Source organism: Pteronotus mesoamericanus, unplaced genomic scaffold, assembly GCF_021234165.1.
Source record: "Pteronotus mesoamericanus isolate MK-2021 breed Mesoamerican mustached bat unplaced genomic scaffold, CSHL_Meso_final contig_591, whole genome shotgun sequence".
Taxonomy (NCBI): domain Eukaryota; kingdom Metazoa; phylum Chordata; class Mammalia; order Chiroptera; family Mormoopidae; genus Pteronotus; species Pteronotus mesoamericanus.
The window spans coordinates 1594940-1612579 of record NW_026555208.1 but is presented as its reverse complement, the minus strand read 5'-3'; the positions used below and the strand labels follow the sequence as shown (position 1 = coordinate 1612579).

Genomic DNA, 17640 nt, shown 5'->3' with positions numbered 1-17640 from the left:
TGTCATCTGTTCTGGGAAAGTCTGTTCTCTGTGACACTTTTCACCAATCAACTTGCTTGCCCAAAGGAAGTGTGAATCTGCTCAATGGGTTTCTTCATGGCATTAGAGGAACTTAATTATAGTGGAAGAATTATACATATGATTCTGACCACAGCAATGGATTGGTGATATAGTTTAAAATGGATGACTGAGTAAAAGGAATCTCAGTATGGCATGCCAGGTTATGAAACATCATGCCTTTAGAAAAGAAGAATTTAAAGAGGGGCATACTGCTGCCTCTCAGATAAACCCTCTCCTGAATTCAGAAGTAGAATAGAATCCACAGGTGGATGCTCTCACCCCTTTTTGGAGGATTCTTCCTGAGTATGTGCGATGAGTGGTCATGAGGCCGTTCTAGTGATTCTATGATGGGCAACAAGTAAGTAAATAAATAGATAAATAGTCTAATCTACTGACTCACTCTGAATTTCAAAATTGTACTTTGTCAACAGGGACAATCAGAGAGCTGAGACCATTTTTGGGCCACTATACAGAGTGACATAAAGATAGCAAGTGGATTTCATTGGCCCCAAGAGGGTATTGATGGGTCCTGCTTAGGATAGGCACATATTCTGGATTTAGATTTGTATTTTTTGGTAATGGAAGCAAATGTTTCTAATACCATCAAAGGAATAGACAAAAAAATATTAATTTTGGTTCCTCATATCAAAGGGACCCATTTTATCTCCTCACACAACAGAAGCAAAGAAAAAACAGGGATTACTCTACTATCTGGAATGATGAATTCCAATTACCAGGGGCAAATTAGTTTGCTTCTAAAATGGAAGCAAGTAGCCTTGGTTGGGAACTCAGGGTGGTGCTTTCATGTAAACGTTAATGGGAAAGCATACCAACAAAAAAGATTGCTAAATCCTTAGAAGGGTGATTGAAAATTCAGACACTTCAGGAATGAAGGTTTTGGTTACCCAACTAAATTTGATAGAGTTGGGGGAAATATGGTAGATATCAACTATGACCTTGTGAACAATTACAGAAATTAGAAATGTAGTAGCTTTGGATATTTTTACTTGCTTTTTATATGCCAGCTTTTATTTCTATATGCTATTTTCTTTTCTCTTCTTCCCATTTTTATTTTATATAAAGATATTTAAAATTAACTTTACTATTTGGTCTTTAGGTAACAGAATATTTAGTGAGTGAATTTGAAGAAGAGGTAATATAGACCCAACAATGCATACAATTCAATGACTGTTGGACTGTGCATCCTGTTATTTTGGGGAAAAAGTGAGAGTTTCTTTCTTTGTGTGAAGAATAGCTGTATCTTTTAAAATAGAATGTTGAGTTGCTTTATTATTTTATGAGAATTCAAATGTGTATTAAAAGATGTATATGGAAGTTGAGTAGTCAAAGGTGTATACCATGCTGGTAATCAACATGTTGTAAGTTATGAACTTGTACTTTTTGGCTTGCTCTAGTAAGTGGATCTGGGCCCTTTAAATGTCTTTGTTGAAATGATGCTAAATTTTGTTAGTGGGAAATATAGAGAGAAATTGCAAGAATAAAGTTTGTTTTATTTTTAATTGAGATTAAATTCATGTAACACAACATTTAGGAATTTACCTATTTTAAAGTGACTTCCAGTGCATTCACAATTTGTGCAGCTATCACTTCTAATTACAGAACTTTTCAACATCCTCAAAAGAAACTTTGTGCTCTTTAAACAGTTATTCTTCATTTTCCCTTCCCTAGTCCATGGCAATCACTTACCTGTTTTCTGTCCTCATGGATTTGCCTATTTTGGAGATTTCATAAAAATAGAATCATGAAATGTGTCTTTTTCTGTCTGGCTTCTTTCAGTTAGCATTTTTTCCCCCCAGCAAAATGGGTTTGTTTGGGAATAACAAAGCATTGCAATTTGGACATTTGGTCTAATGGCAGGTGAACTAGATTAAGTCCAGAGAACAAAGGAGAGGAACATTGTGTTATAGAGGCAAGAGGGGAATGCAGAGGGGCTGCTGTAAACAAAGATCCATTGGAGGAAACTGGGAGTTCAGAGAGTAGTAGCTTTTCATGGGCTGAGTTGTAGCTGTCTCTCATTGGCTGAGTGGTTGCTGGGCAAGAAGATCCTCCTTCTTGCTGAAGTAGTGGAGCAAAAAACATCTTTCTGTTCAAGGTGGAAAGTAGGTACCTTCCAGTTTGGGGAATCTGATGAATGGTAAGGTGTGAGATCTTCTCCTAAAGGCCCTCCCCATTCCAATGAGGTTTCTGTGTATTAATCTTCACACAATAAATCTCACTCTAAAATAGACATTGAGAAGCACTTCTGGGCCTTTTGGCTAAGATGAAGGCTAAACCAAACTGGTAGGAAATGAACAGAAGTGTAGTGAATCCTTCGATGTTGGGGTCCCCATGCGGGCAAGTGGTTTGGTTAGCAAGAAGTCAGAGGAGGAGCTGCATGGAAATAGCTCATGGAGGCCAAGTGAGGCCTGCCAGCACATTCCTTCCCCAAGGGATTAAAAATATCCAGATGTTCTCCAAAATTGCTATGTCCAAGGCCCAAAATTTCATGTCTTCCCCTGGATTCTCCTGTGTTTGGCTGATAGCTATTGTTCTAATTTTGTTTGAATGTTTTTTTCCCCCCATGTGAGACAGATAATGTGCCAATATCCTAACAAGACTTGAGGGAGGCACCTCTCACACAATCATCATGCTCACGAGCCAGGAAAGGATCTGTCTGGGTCTTCCTCTGTGTCAGGTCATGTGTTTTATATGCTTGCCCTCACTTATTGATTATAAAACAAAATTGACTAGGTATTCCATCACCAAAAAGGATTTTCTCGAGAAAAAGAAAAGATTGCAATCCAGTAGGTGTAGCCATCGAGAGCCATGTGGGAGGAGTGAAAAAAAGAAGGAAGCCCCTTTCAGAGAGGTGAACAGGAAGTGAAGGGGTGGGGCACTTCACAGGCTGGATAGTTCGGATAGCTCCTCCTCGGGCCATCCTGATTCCAGCACAGATTACCTCTTTGCCATAAATTGTAACACATTTAATTCTTATAACATCCTGGGTAGGCAAGTACTATTATTCCCATTTAATGAGGAGGGGAACAGACTGACTCAACTGCCTGAGATCATGGACTACTATGAGTTCAGACCTAGGACGCGTGACTGTCCTCCCATAGAAAGCCAGACTTTTTATTTCTTTAAGACATTCCTGTTTCTGTATGTGTCACATGAACAATGGATTCTTCTGAGTTAACATGGAAAATGTTTGTCATGCCTGTGCATCGGGCGTCGATGAAAGCGCTGCCCTTCCCTGAGCTCCTGGTCCATGTCACCTCAGTTAGCATAATATTTTCAAATTTCATCCATGTTGTAGCATATGTCTGTACTTTTTTACTTTTTCTGCCTGGATACTATTCCACTGTATGGATAGATCACATTTTGTTTATCCATTTATCAGGTGATGCATGTTTTGGTTGTTTTCATTTTTTGGCTATTATGATGTTTCTATGAATGTTCATGTACAAATTTGTGTGTGGATATATGTTTTCAATTTCTCTTGAGTATGTACCTAAGAGGGTAATAGTTGTGCTATGTGGTAACTCTTGTTTAAAAACTTAAAAAGCTACCAGACTGTTTTCCAAAACACCTGCACCAGGTTACATTCCCACTAGCTGTGTATGAGCTCATGATTTCTGACATTGCTTCTGTCCCAGTACTGCTTCTAAGAGGTTGTTCTCCAAGGTGAAATCATATGCAAACTTCCTGAGGTCATTCTCCAGACCATTGTCCAGGATATTTTCCAGGATATAGAATTCAGCAGACCTATGCCTCCAGACTGACAGTATCATGAATGAAGTGTTAATTAAGCATCTATTATGCTCAGAGTTGTGTACTAGGCTCAGAGGGAGTACAACATGAACATGTTTCAGGGTCCTTGTGCTCAGAAGACTGCATTTTTGTTAGGTGTGTAAATGGTTAAAATTAATTAGATTTAATTAATTTGGTTATTTGGAACTAATTTTCTAGGACATTTTCTACGACCATTTTCTTCTTTTCCAAGAAAGAAAATTACTACACAGTTAAGTGACTTTTTACCTGTGTATATCATATCTAAAGCATGGTATGTGTATGTGTAAGTGTGTCAATATCAGGGTGGCAACAATGGTCAAGGGCATTTCATTTTTTACTTTTATTTCCAGTGATAGGAAATTTCATTATAATTTTCATATGCCTATTTTAATTCTAAGGTTGACAGCTTTCATGTTATTGGTTTAAAGTTTTTTTTGTTTTTTTTTTTTTACCGTATAGGTCTATTCAGAGATACCTCTTCCTTTCTAACATCTATGTGCCTTTTAGTATTAAGTATTTTTTTTATTGATACCCAAGAACATGCACATTGGCTTTTGAGAGAGGGGAAGAGAAGGAGAGAGGAGGAGACAGAGAAACATCAATCATTTGCCTCCCTCATGCACCCCTATTGGGGGTCGAACCCCCCACCTAGGTATGTGCCCTGACCAGGAATTGAACCCACGACCTTCAGTGTACCTGATTACATTCCTAAAACTGAGCCACACCAACCAAAGCTGTACGGCCTTTTGAAAGTGATGTTAATTGGTGGACAATTCTATACCCACCCAAGCAGCTTCTGGAAGCCCCGTCTGAGCTCATGCATCCTGAGGGCATAGACCATGGGATTGAGAGCAGGGGGAATGACATTGTGTAGCACATTAAGGAGTACAGGGATAAGAGGAATCTTTTCCTCTACAAGGTGTGTGACAGACAGAACAATGATACCTGTATAGAAGAAGAGGATGAGGATGAGGTGTGAGCTACAGGTGCTCAGAGCCTTGGACATTGCTTCTGCTGAGTTCAGCCTCAGCACAGTGTGAAGGATTAGAGCATAGGAAGAAAAAACCAGAGCCATATCACTCCCAACCAGGACCCATGCTAACATCAGTTGGTAAAATTTGTTCACAGTGATGTCATCACAAGCCAGGCTGATAACTCGCAAGTTGGAGCACAGGCAGTGGTCAATTTCATTCTTGGAGCAGTAGAGCCTTTGGGCAGCCAGTACAGGCACTGGGATGGTGAACAGGCTATTCCTGATCACCATGAATCCTATGATTTTAACCACAAAAGCTTCAGTGACTATGGTAGGATATCGCAGTGGGTGACAGATGGCTATGTATCTGTCCACTGCCATGCAGAGGAAGATACCAGACTCCATGCAAAAGAAGCAGTGGACAACGTACATCTGAACAAAACACTCAGGGAGGCTGATGGCCTTGGCATCAAACCAGAAGATGGCCATAATCTTGGGCATAATGGTGCTGGCCAAGCCAATGTCCACGACTGCCAATACGCTCAGGAAATGGTACATGGGCTCATGAAGTGTGGACTCATGTTGGATGGTGATTAAGATGAGGAGATTGGCAGCAAGAGCTAAAAGATAGAGCAGAGCCAGGGGCAGGGAGAGCCAGTGCTGCCACTCGTGAATGCCTGGGAGCCCCATCAAGATGAACTGGGAAATCTGGAGGCTGGAACTGTTGGTAGCATTGGTGGAGGTGTCCATGGCACTGGTGCTCCGTTCCCAGTGTCTGTCATGAAACTGGAATCAGAAAGGGGTTGCATTTGAAAGTTCAGCTAAGGGTCTTAATTACCGACTTCCAACAACGATCCAATTTATTTAATTGTGAATTACCACCGCCGTTTTTTTGTTTTTTTGTTTTGGCTCTGGGCAATATTCCACAGAGTAGCAATAAAGAAAGCCCAAATTAGTTTTAAACAGAAAGGTTGGACCAGCTATTTTTCATCACTAATGTGTAATGTCATCAATGCATGTCTAATAAGCATGTCTAAATGCATCAACATAATCTTATCACCAACAGATAACAAATATTAATATTATGTTTATTCACTTCCTTTTTTCTGTTTATGTTTAAGCAGTTTACATCATGAGATAATTTTGTATCTTGTCTTTGTCTTTTCGCAATGTGTTCTAAGATATAACATATGTTCTCAGTAAAAAATTACTGCATGAATAAATAAATGAACCATGACTTTCAGTATCATTAAAGCAATGTAGAGTCTTAATTTTAATGACCACTTTATAATCCTATATTTGATTATTTCATAAATTACTAACCAATCTTTTATTTTCAGATTGTTTACTTTGAGTGAATTTCAAAAAAGATACAAAAGTGATAAATACAAAAGTCACAGCTATCTTAAAAATGCCATTTTTAGCAATATTTTGATATTTTAAATTTCATGCATGCAAATGTTGAAAAATGAAAGATAAAAAAATATAGGCCCATGCCTGGAATTCCCAAATCCTTTCTTTTCAGCACAGGCAGTCAGTAATAATTTCATGAGAATCTTTCCAGAGATAGTTTTTACACAGACAAAAATATATGTACTATTTTCCCATAAAAGACAAAAACAAATCTAATCATACTAATCATACCTTTCTTATCCTTTGTTTCCTTGACTTTTCTTTTTTTAGCTTAGTTATTATCTTGGAGACTGTTCCATTTCACGATATGTATATGCTTAATTGTTGTGAAGTTGCATGATTTTCTACAACATGGATGTCCAATGTTTTCTTGAGAACTTTTGATGAACATTGGTATTCCCACTACTTTGCCACTGTAAATAAAATTATTAAAAATGTGCTTGTTCATACATCTGTAAGCATATGTGTAAATTTATCTATAGGATAATTTCCAAGAAGTGAATTCCTGGGTGAAATGGGGAAAAAATGATTTTAAGTGATGTTGCCAAATTGTCTTCCCAAGAGGCGTTTCTCGTCCTGTGTGACAGTAGTGCACTTTTAATGTCTTGACATACACTGAAAGGTTGCTTCATGGACACATTGTAGTACTTTACATGCCCAGAATTTGTTCATGAGTATGTCTATTTCATCACACTCAACCACAATTGGAAACTTAATTTAAACTCTTTAATAATAGAATAAGTAAATCTTGAAATTTTAATTTTGGCTCATACTTCCCTTCATTATTTAGTAATATTTGACATTTTTAAAGGTTGTTTTTATTCCCATTGTATACTTAGTTATTCTTTTAGCTTTATGTGCAACTCATTTTGTAGTATTAAATGAAATAATGTTTTTCAAGGGCTTAGAATGGACTCTGGTAGCACATTGGATTAATTTGTGTGATTTTCAATATATCTTAAAAATATTACCTGTATCTGTTGAATTTTTGGAAATATTTCCCCTATGTAATTTTCATTAAAATCTACCTTTTAAAAAATTTTATTTATTGATTTTTAGAGAGAGAGAGCAAGGAAGAGAGAGAAAGAAATGTTGACTTGTTTTTCCACTCATTTATTCATTCATTGGTTGATTAAAAAATTCCACATATGCATACACTTAAACTTTTATGTATTCATAACTTTTAAAATTAATTATTTCATGGTTTTTCACCATTAAATAATATAAAACCCACATTTAAATAAGAATTTACTTGCATTTTCTTTACAAACATTTATTTTATAATTAATTTGTAACCAGTTTGAGATTTGACATGGAGTGAAAGTCTCTAACTTAATTTCACCCACAAATAACTAAATCATGGTTCCAACACCATTGAGTATAGGAAGCTTCTCCTTTCCATTAATTTACAAAGTGCTTTTTTGTCAAATATTAAATTCAGACATATATTCAAGGATCATTGCCACTAGACAATATCTTTTGTTTTTAATTCTAGTACTAATTGAATTAGTCTATTTACATATGGTGGGGAAGAGTCTTACTAAAAATTTCAGATCAGTTATTAAATAAAAAAGTCTGGTTGTGATATTTTTGAGTATAAAAGTAAAACAAATTAATCGTGGAGTAAATATTTTTATCTCCTTGAATCTTTTCATTTAAAGAAGTGTGGCCTTTCTGTCCTAGGTATTTTTGGAATTTCTCCCCAATAATATTACTGTTTTTGTCTCATTGCATTTCGTAACTGTGTATTATTACTTAAAAAAACCTTCTGATGATTATTGTGTTTAAAAAACATCTTACAAACACAGCTACTTTACACTACTGCATTCCAAAGCTAATAGCTTTTTAGTAAATTCCCAGATTTCTTCTTTGGTAGAAAAAGGTATTGCCTATTATTAGGAGAAGTTGGAATAGTGTAAGCTCTGAGTTTTATTTTGCATCTTATTAAGATGTTTACAGTTTTCTCAACAATATAAAGAAGCACTGATCAGCATCCCTGTCTGGCCTGGACTTGAAGTAGAATGCCTCTTGAGCTCTCTCCAGTGTGGGGTGCTAAATGATACTTTTCAGATAAATGGTCTTCTTTACTTTTGGTGACTTGATATCTAGTTTTAGTTTCTGATTTTATTTCTGAACAGAAGTGAGTGACTTCCATTGCTCTCTCCCCTTAGGATCTTGGATCTACAGTTTAAATGGGAGGTTGCCCTGTTTCCACCAGTCTGTCAGCCCATGTGCCTCCCCTGCCTTGGGCTCTATGGTGGTTGCCTTTTCCTCTGCTAGAACTTTCTGTCCTTTCTAGCATGACCAGAGGGGAGCGCCATCTCCTTTTTCTACTTGTTCCCCAGAGCTCAGGCCTCTGCCCTGTACAAATGAAGATCTTTAGGGCAAAAGGGCCAGTGTTGAAAGGATTAAACTAAGAAAGCTGACTGAGAAAGCCCAGGCTGGAGGAGAAAACCAGAACAGAGAGCCAGGAACACAGAGCAAGGAAACTGCCCCCTCCACTCACCTTGGCCCCTGATAACCCCTGCAAGGAGGTCCTGGAAGAACCTCTTCAAATGGCACTGCCTTCTGTAGCTGCTTCAATTCTCTTGGCTATACCTTTTTTTATACCATTGTTGCTGAGAGTGCGTCTTTTCCTGTCCCCTGGGGCCTGGGCTGTTGCACAGATTGGATCCCCAAGTTGCCCTAATCTTTCTCTGCCACTTTCCAGGACCTCCAGGAGGCTCTCTCTAATTGCTTTTCCCATGTGCATCAAGGCTCAGTGTCTTTTCATCGCAGCTCCAAATGGCCCCCAGTCATATTCTTGTTTCTCTTCAGATTGTATAAATCTTTTGCCTTTTACCAAAAAGTCCCCAGTGACCTCAGAGCTGTATCCAGTTTAGCTCAGGAAACAGAGATCGTAGTCCCCAGTCCCATGGGAACCTGATTAGATGGTCATCTCTGTCTTAATAAAGGCCAATCTGCAGCTCAGGATGGCTACAAATGTAGCCCAACAAAAAAATTATAAATTTACTTAAAACATTATGATGGGTTTGTTTTTGTGATTATGTGTCACAATGTATTTAATGTGTTGCCTGAGAAAACTCTTCTTCTTCCAGTGTGGCCTAGAGATGCCAAAAGGTTGGACCCCCCTGGTTTAGGAAGAGGTGTCCCTCCTCTTGTCTGAATTCCTGCACTCCTGCTCCTTCCCCCAACATATACATAATGAGAATCATAGGTGGGAGCTCAGAGGGCAGCCAGAAAGGTAAGTTGAGAAATATATTCCTCTGAATCTTTTCCTACCAGTCTCCATGTTGGGCAATGTCTATGTTCCTTTCCTGAAGGCCCCCTGCTCCTATCAGTTGGTTCCCCCATGTTTCTTGTCAATACTGATCAATAGTGGTAGTTGTTTCTTCCCATTGCTCCTCAGATCTGTCAGATGGTAATGGCTTTTGAGGTTGCCAGCCCAGGTGTATTTCACCTTCCCTGTTTTCACTATTGATTTTTTTATGTAAACTCTCCACCTATTTTTGGGATATTCTCTTCATTATATTCTCCTCTGTCCTCCCTTTTGCACGTTCTGTTTTCTGCTGGGACTTTGACCAGGATGTCTCCTCATCTCAGCTGTCTCTGTCCCTGTACCTTACTCTTGAATCCACTTCTATTTCCATTCTTTTACAAACTTCCTGAAATTTTTCTTTTAATGTACAGTGCCCAATTTTTACTTCTTTTAAACCTATTTCTGACTTATATTCTCCTGCTAAATCAAAATTTTTCTTTTTCCCCTATTTTTCTAAAAGTTTGCATAGGGTTTTTATTGTTCATTTCTTAAATGTTTGATAGAACTTACTAGTAAAGACTTGACCTCATGCAGGTGAAATATTTTTACTGATACATCTGCTAGGCAAGGGAAATAAAGGAAAAAATAAACAAATGGGACTACATCATATTAAAATCATCTGCACGGCTAAAGAAAACATCAGCAAAATGAAAAGGGAACCGACCGTATGAGAAAATATATTTTCCAATGATATCTTGGACAAGGGTTTGATTTACAAAATATATAAAGAACTCACACAACTCCACACCAGAAAGACAAACAATCCAATTAAAAATGGGTGAATCACCTGAACAGACACTTCTCCAAGGAGGATATGCAGAGGGCCTATAGGCATATGAAAGGATGCTCAACATCACTAGCCATAAGGGAGATGCAAATTAAAACCACAATGAGATACCACTGCTCACCTGTCAGAATGGCCATCATTGACAAATTAACAAACAACAAGTGCTGATGATGATGTGGAGAAAAGGGAACCCTAGTGCACTGTTGGTGGGAATGCAGACTGGTGCAGCTACTGTGGAAAACAGTATGGAATTTCATCAAAAAACTAAAAATGGTACTGCCATTTGACCCAGTGATTCCACTGGCTGGGATTATACCCTAAGAATCCTGAAACACCAATTCAAAAGTACCTATGCTCCCCATGTTCATAATTGTGACAGCACAGATGGAACTGGAGAGCATAATGCTAGGTGAAATAAGCCAGGCAGCGAAAGACAGATACCATATGATCTCACCTATAACAGGAACCTAATGAACTAAACAACCAAATGAGCAAAACAAACCAGAGGCATGGAAACAGGGAAGAAACTGACAGGGACCGGAGGGGAGGATGGAGGGGTATAAGGGAAGAAAGAAGGGAAAGGGTCTAATTAAAGAACAAGTATAAAGGATCCATGGACGCGGACAACAGTGTGGAGAGTGACGGTGGGAGTGGGGATGGGTGGGTAGGGCAGGTGAGAGCAACGGGGGAGAACTGGGACAACAGTAATAGTATGACAATGAAATAAAAGACTTGATCCAGTTTTCTTCTCTTTTATGCCATTTCCCCTCCTTTCTTCCAGGATTTCACCTAGTCTTACCCACTCTAATATCATATCCTTCTTCTATGCCCATAATACTATGAAATAAATCTATTACAGGCTAACATTATTGTCACTGTCTTGCTTAATTAGCTTGCATCTCTGTTGTGTTGTTTTCCTTGACCTCTTAGTAACTTGTAGCACTGTTAGTAAGAGTACTTGAGGCTGTTGCAGCCTGGCGCCAACCTCTCATCGCTGCTCCCTCAACATTGGTTTCTTAGCTGTTTATCAATAATTCCATATTTTTGAAATTTTAGTGTCTTTTTTATTGCTAGTGAGTCTTTCTGGCACATTCTATTCTCACTCTTCAAATTTTCCTCTCTAATCTTTCATTTGTGAAGCCTTCCTTGATCCCCGCAGGCATAGTTAGATTCTCTCTAAGGAGTTTCCCTATCTCAAGGTGTGGCTCCAGTTCTTTGCACGTATCTCCACTTTGCCTTTTTGATTGTGCTTTGCCTTAGTCTGATGTGTATCTTCCATCTTACCATGTTTAAAATCTCTGTATTTTTCCCACAATATTAAGAGGAACTCAGGAAATATTTGTTTCTTTGATCTAAATTATTGATTTAGAGTCTCTTGACTGTTTTTGGAGCTTCAGCCTTGTTTAAATCTCTTAATGTCTTGCATAATTTCTGACTTCAGGTGAGGCTGTTAGTGTTTTAGTCAGTTGGTCCATATTCACGGTAATCTAATGTCTCAGTTCTGGGACTTTTTCATTTTGGGGGCTTAAGTTCCTGTTTCAGTTACCAGTCCACCCTCTCATTTCCTCTTGGACTGGCCTTTGTATAACTCATGTTACTTCCTCTTCCACTGGGGTTCTTCATGTTAGGGGTTTATAACATGAAGTAATGGTAGGATATATAATCTTGGTTTTATATGAAATAACACCTGCTATCTCTTCTTCCCCCTGGAAAGTGAGTAACCTTCGAACATACTTCTCCTATAAGGATGACCTGATTCTGGGTACCGACCATTCTTAATTAACCTTGTGCTATTCTCTTCTAATATAGCCTGTGCTGACCTCTGTCTTATAAGGAATTGTCATTGTGAAGACACACAGATTTGGCTGAGTCTTGAACTATGAGTTTGTATGTTTTTGTTCTTGTTTTTTTGTTGGCTTCACAGAACAAATTACTTTTATTCCTCACTGGGAGTTTCTTCCTGGATTTGAAGAAACTATAAGTAGTCATGCTTGCCCCCACAAGTGTTTCCCCTATGTAAGCTCTGTACACTAGATTTCTGCAATCCCTGTCAAACCAATACATTGTCCAGACACTTCAGACTCTTGAATGTCCTCCCATAGATTAGCCTGGCATCATTTTTAGTAGTGATTTTGGTGGTTGAGGTGAGGGTAAAATGTACAGATAGTGATTAAAAAGGGGCAGAGTTGTGAGCTATTTTACAAAGGTGAGATAACATATGGAAGACAATACAGGACTCAACCTACCCTTGTACCTCTATTTTGAATGACAGGAGATATTTCTGATTTTTTCCAGCCTTATTACTCTGCCAAGCTCTCCCTTCTTACAAAGTCTCCTACTTATTGGTCCATTCTTCTTCTCATGGTTCCACCTATGTCACAGAGGTCATTGGGATAATTTTGTGTACTGGTTCTGGTGTTGCTTCTCCTCATGTCCTACTTTTTTCCTCACCCTTCCTGGATCAGATGTTGGTTGGCCATCAAACCAGATGATTCCATTCCCCATGGAAGGAAGCCTCTCCTTGCCTCTGGCTGCAGGGCTTTGGCCCTCTCTTGATATGGTACTCTAGAGTATGCTGTTCAAAATATTCCCTGCTGGGGTTGTTCCCTGTGGCCCCAATAAGAGGAAGAAATCTTGTTAGACCTTTGTTTGAAGAGGAGACAAAAGTACTAATTGGTGTTTGGGTGGTAGAAGCTTCACTTTTGATCCCTACAGGCAATGCCTGAAAAGTTGCCTATTAAATACCCTGTTCTTAAGACTTGACTGGTAGCTTAATTTCTTATCCATCTATAGGTCAACCCGTGCAGCTCTTTGGTAAGTAATGGCTAACAGTAGGCCTAAGGAAAGGAGATACATACAGGCTCCATCACAAATTAGCTTTCCTCCAATCTTTACAGAACTGAGTAATCTGACAGTCTGTTTGGGGTAGAAATACATGGTCTTGAAATCATTATGGAAAATCAGAAATACTGCTAATACTCTGTACATCATCTGAGGTCTATCTGGACCTTTCATTCTATACAGACATAAGTAAAGGAAGGTCCAGAAGTGTGAGAACTCCTCTCTCTAAAGCAGGCAAACATCCTTCTAGTTCTTGTTCGATAGCCAGTTATTTGTAAATCTGCTACTCACTGAAGACTACAGGGTGAGTTATGGGGAAACATTTATGGAGGCACCTAAATCAGTGTTCCAGTTTCCTATGGGTCCAGGACCCATTATCTCTCTTCACCTGCTTTCCTGATGGGAGGTAGAGGAGCTGAGCTTACTGAGGCAGATATATATATATATATATATATATATATATATATATATATATATATATGGAACATTTATATTTATATGAGGAACATTTATATATATGAGGAATATATATGTGTGTGCGTGCGTGCGTGTGTGTGTGTGTGTGTGTGTGTGTGTAAACATTTGCTGGGTCCTGAGAAGATATAGAGGACATCAGATGTAATTATTTTTTACATTGTTCTGAAGACACTATTATGTTCCAAAAGGTGGGCTGAGGTGTAAGCTTGGTCAGCTTTGAAGGTCACTTGAAGCAGAGGCTCAGGTGATCAGAGCCACATTTCTTGATACCCTCCACCTTTCCACCCAATAGTATATTTTGAAGGTGTTAGGGAAACATGTGATTGAGAGGCAAATTGAAAAAAGTGTTACAGAGGATATAGTATTTTTGCCTGGGTAGCTCTAGGTTACTGCTCTACAGACATACATCCATAGGATGAATCTTTTATGTTTTGTTAAATCAAATGCATTGTTTCTGAATCTCCACATTTTCTGTTTTTCTTATATTCTCCTAATGCATCATTTATTTCTTATAGTTCAGTGAAGATAATACTAATTTAAGCATTTGATAAAGACTGTACACACATGGGATTTTCACAATGACACTGTGAAGTAGGTGTTTATGTACTCATTTCACGTGTGAGGAAACTAAGGCTTGAAAATGGTTAGATGCTTTTCTTAAAGTCACACAGCTGACATATGGCAGAACTGCTACCTGAATCCAGATCTTGACTCCTAGTCCAGAGTTTGTTCCATGACCCCAGAGCTGTAGGTCCACTCAACTCTCCCATCTTCTCAGCTCTCATGCCTTCTACTGTCATCACATAGTCTCCTCAGCAGCTGTGGTTGAAGGTATGGACAATAATCCCGTGGTTTCTTTTGGAGAGAACAACAAAGGGTTCTTGGTTATTATAAAGTTGTGTTATTTCTTCTTCCTCGGACTATGCTTCTGGACCGACTCTGATTTTTTCCTTCATGTTTAGAGACCTTTTCCTGTTGTCATGGAAACTGTGAGATCAACTCAGCTGCACCTTTTCTGCCTGGAGTGTGAATCATGTATGTTATGATCCAAAGGGGTCTTCTCAGACACTAGTCCAGGTCTCTGTGTGCTCTTGTGCTTTTCTTTCACATGAAAGAATTGTGGCCTTGGAGGTATTATCAGGTATGGGGAGTACATGCAATGCCTAAATCATTCTTTAGCTATTTGATTCTTCCACTGCATACTTTTGGCCACAGGCCCTGGATGTTTGTCTTTTGCCCTGCAGCAGTCACTGCTAACATGGAGACAGGATGGTGACTCTCTAGCTCAGGGGTCAGTCAATACAAGTTCTTGTCTGATTCTATCATACAATAGATCTGGGACCCTGGACCATGACTTGCTTCTAGATTTTAGTTTTCTAACCTGCAACATGATGATCTGGGTATAGTATATGTTGGGAATCTCAATAATTTCATATACTTTATATGAATATGTGGAACAGGGCACTGGAGGAAATATCTTCCTATTTTCTCTGTGTTCTTAATAATGTGGCTATGATACAGAATTCTTTGGCTTTCACATGTTTGTTGTTACCAAGAGCTTCTGTTGATTCCAGGTCACCACAACTCTGAACTTTGTGTCTACCCCTGTACAACAGCACCTTGAAGAAGAGCAAGATACCGGAGGTGGTGAAGCCAGAGAGCCATTTAGATACTGGGGAAACAAGATATGCATTTGTGAAATGACTAGACAATAATCCAAGGAAGAATCTGATTGATATTGGAGTCATCAAAGACCATGTATTCTGTAACCTGGCAGTGAATTTTGACGAGTGAGATGTCTCCCGATTAAGGAATTTTCCAGATGTTCAGATTTTGGGTTGATTCAGGTGAAAGTTAGTGGTATAATACTAGGGGTGAGTGTTGATTAAATCTAGCACCAGCATTCAGAACTTGGGAATATGGGCACAACAGGAAGCATTTTTATTTAACATAAGTTCCCGAGCATTTACCAAAATCTGGTTATGTGAAATGCTCCAGGTCACAGATATATTAAGATATCTAACCTGTTCCGATCTTCTAGTCCAGTGCATTTTCCACTGGACCAAGTTATCTTGCCTCTTCTGTATTTGTAGATCTTGAAGAAGTGTTGACTAAATTGAAAATAATTTCTGACTGTTTTCCGAAAACTATGAGGAAAGAGTGATGGTGGTGGTGGTTATAGTGAGACCATATATCTTGAGCTTCCAACCCCCATATCATTGAATTTAACCTGCCCTATTAATTTTTTTCCAGTAGCCCTTTGTTCTTATAAGTGAGATGATCACCATGATTCTTTTAAATAATTCTTATCTCTTCCCACATAGTTTCTTCTTGGCTGGCATTCCAGGATTGACTGCTGTCCATATTTGGATCTCACTTCCCTTTTGCTTCATGTTCTTCCTGGCAGTGACTGGGAATGGTGTTCTGCTTTTTCTTATTCAAACAGAACGTTGCCTTCACCAGCCCATGTTTTTCTTTCTTGCCATGCTTTCCTTTGTCGATCTGGTTCTCTCCCTCTCCACTCTGCCCAAGATGCTGGCCATTTTCTGGTTTGGCACTACAGCCATTAGCTTCCACTCCTGCCTTTCCCAGATGTTCTTCATTCATGCATTCTCTGCCATGGAGTCAGGAGTGCTGGTGGCCATGGCCCTGGACCGCTTTGTGGCCATCTGTAACCCACTGCGTTATGCAACCATTCTTACCCCAGTTGTTGTGGCCAAGATTGGAGGCCTGGTGGTACTGCGAGGTGTGGGGCTGACCATCTCCTTTCCAAGCCTGGCCCATCGGCTGCCCTACTGTGGCTCCCACACGATTGCCTATACCTACTGTGAGCACATGGCAGTGGTAAAGCTGGCCTGTGGAGCCACCACCGTGGATAACCTCTATGCCTTTGCTGTGGCAATCTTCCTTGGTGTGGGGGATGTGGCCTTTATTGCCTACACCTATTGGCAGATTGTGAGGACTGTAATTCATTTTCCTTCACCTGAGGCACGTGCTAAAGCAGGTAGCACATGTACGGCTCATGTCTGTGTCATCCTCTTTTTCTATGGACCAGGCTTTCTTTCAGTGGTCATGCAGCGCTTTGGCCCACCCACAGCCTCTGCTGTCAAGGTCATCCTTGCCAATCTCTACTTGCTCTTTCCTCCTGCACTTGACCCCATTGTGTATGGGGTCAAGACGAAGCAGATCCGGGAGCAACTGTTTAAAATTCTAACCCCCAAGAGAATTGATCCCACCTGAGTACAGTTATTATCATCTGGGCCTCAGGGGCCAGGGTGACCGCCCCTGTAGGATAGGAGACCCAAAGCTCAGGTTATTTACCCAGTGGGGACAGTGAAGGGAAAGCAAATAAAGCTGTTCTGAGTGTTTGGAAGTTGGGAAATCTCTTCTGAGACCTATGCTGTTTAGATATTATGACAGAAAATTGAGAAGGACTGAAGTATCTTAATTGATCAATCAATGACTAATATTATTGATATCCTTTTTTCCCTAAAAGCTTATGATTTACTTGTGTTGACAAGATAAATATATTATGAAATTAAGAAACAATTAGGACTTTGATGAACATAAACCAAGTGACAACCAAGTGACTTAGGAGTTCAGGGAGAGATGAATTTGATTCTCTTTAAACATATGAAAACATGGGCCACTTCCTGTAACCGTGACACTGACACATAGCAAGTTTGTGGGAGTGGAGAGGGCCTCTCATAAAAACAAATTTGGCATCACAGAAACAGAGTTTGAAAACTATGGAGCTACTTTAGAGTTTTCAGCTTATGAGACAAATGCCTTATATACTCATGTTCCATCTTATTCCAGAATTGCAGCTAAAGCTTGACTTATTTATTCCACGTATTTTTTCAACCTGTTTTTGGCTGAAAAACATAGAGGGTCATCTCTATATGACTCCTGTAGTACTATGTAGTTTTATGCTCTGAAAATAATAATCCTTCTTTTATTTCTTCACTTTTAGTCCCA

The 17640-nt window shown here is 39.2% G+C and overlaps 2 protein-coding genes and 1 pseudogene across 2 annotated transcripts; 1 reads left to right on the top strand and 2 right to left on the bottom strand.

Moving 5' to 3' along the window:
- Positions 1-2642: 2642 nt before the first annotated feature.
- Positions 2643-2730, bottom strand: LOC129076540 (uncharacterized; annotated as a pseudogene).
- A 1897-nt stretch (positions 2731-4627) lies between these two features.
- Positions 4628-5575, bottom strand: LOC129076528 (olfactory receptor 56B4-like). The gene has a single exon (XM_054580689.1). The coding sequence runs from the start codon at positions 5573-5575 to the stop codon at positions 4628-4630; it is 948 nt and encodes a 315-aa protein (XP_054436664.1).
- Positions 5576-15939: 10364 nt separating this feature from the next.
- Positions 15940-16902, top strand: LOC129076527 (olfactory receptor 52K1-like). Its single transcript, XM_054580687.1, has one exon. The coding sequence runs from the start codon at positions 15940-15942 to the stop codon at positions 16900-16902; it is 963 nt and encodes a 320-aa protein (XP_054436662.1).
- The last annotated feature ends 738 nt before the right edge of the window (positions 16903-17640 follow it).

Coding starts and splice junctions, on each gene's coding strand:
- LOC129076528 (XM_054580689.1), bottom strand. CDS start 5,575: ATGGACACCTCCACCAATGCTACCAACAGTTCCAGCCTCCAGATTTCC.
- LOC129076527 (XM_054580687.1), top strand. CDS start 15,940: ATGATCACCATGATTCTTTTAAATAATTCTTATCTCTTCCCACATAGT.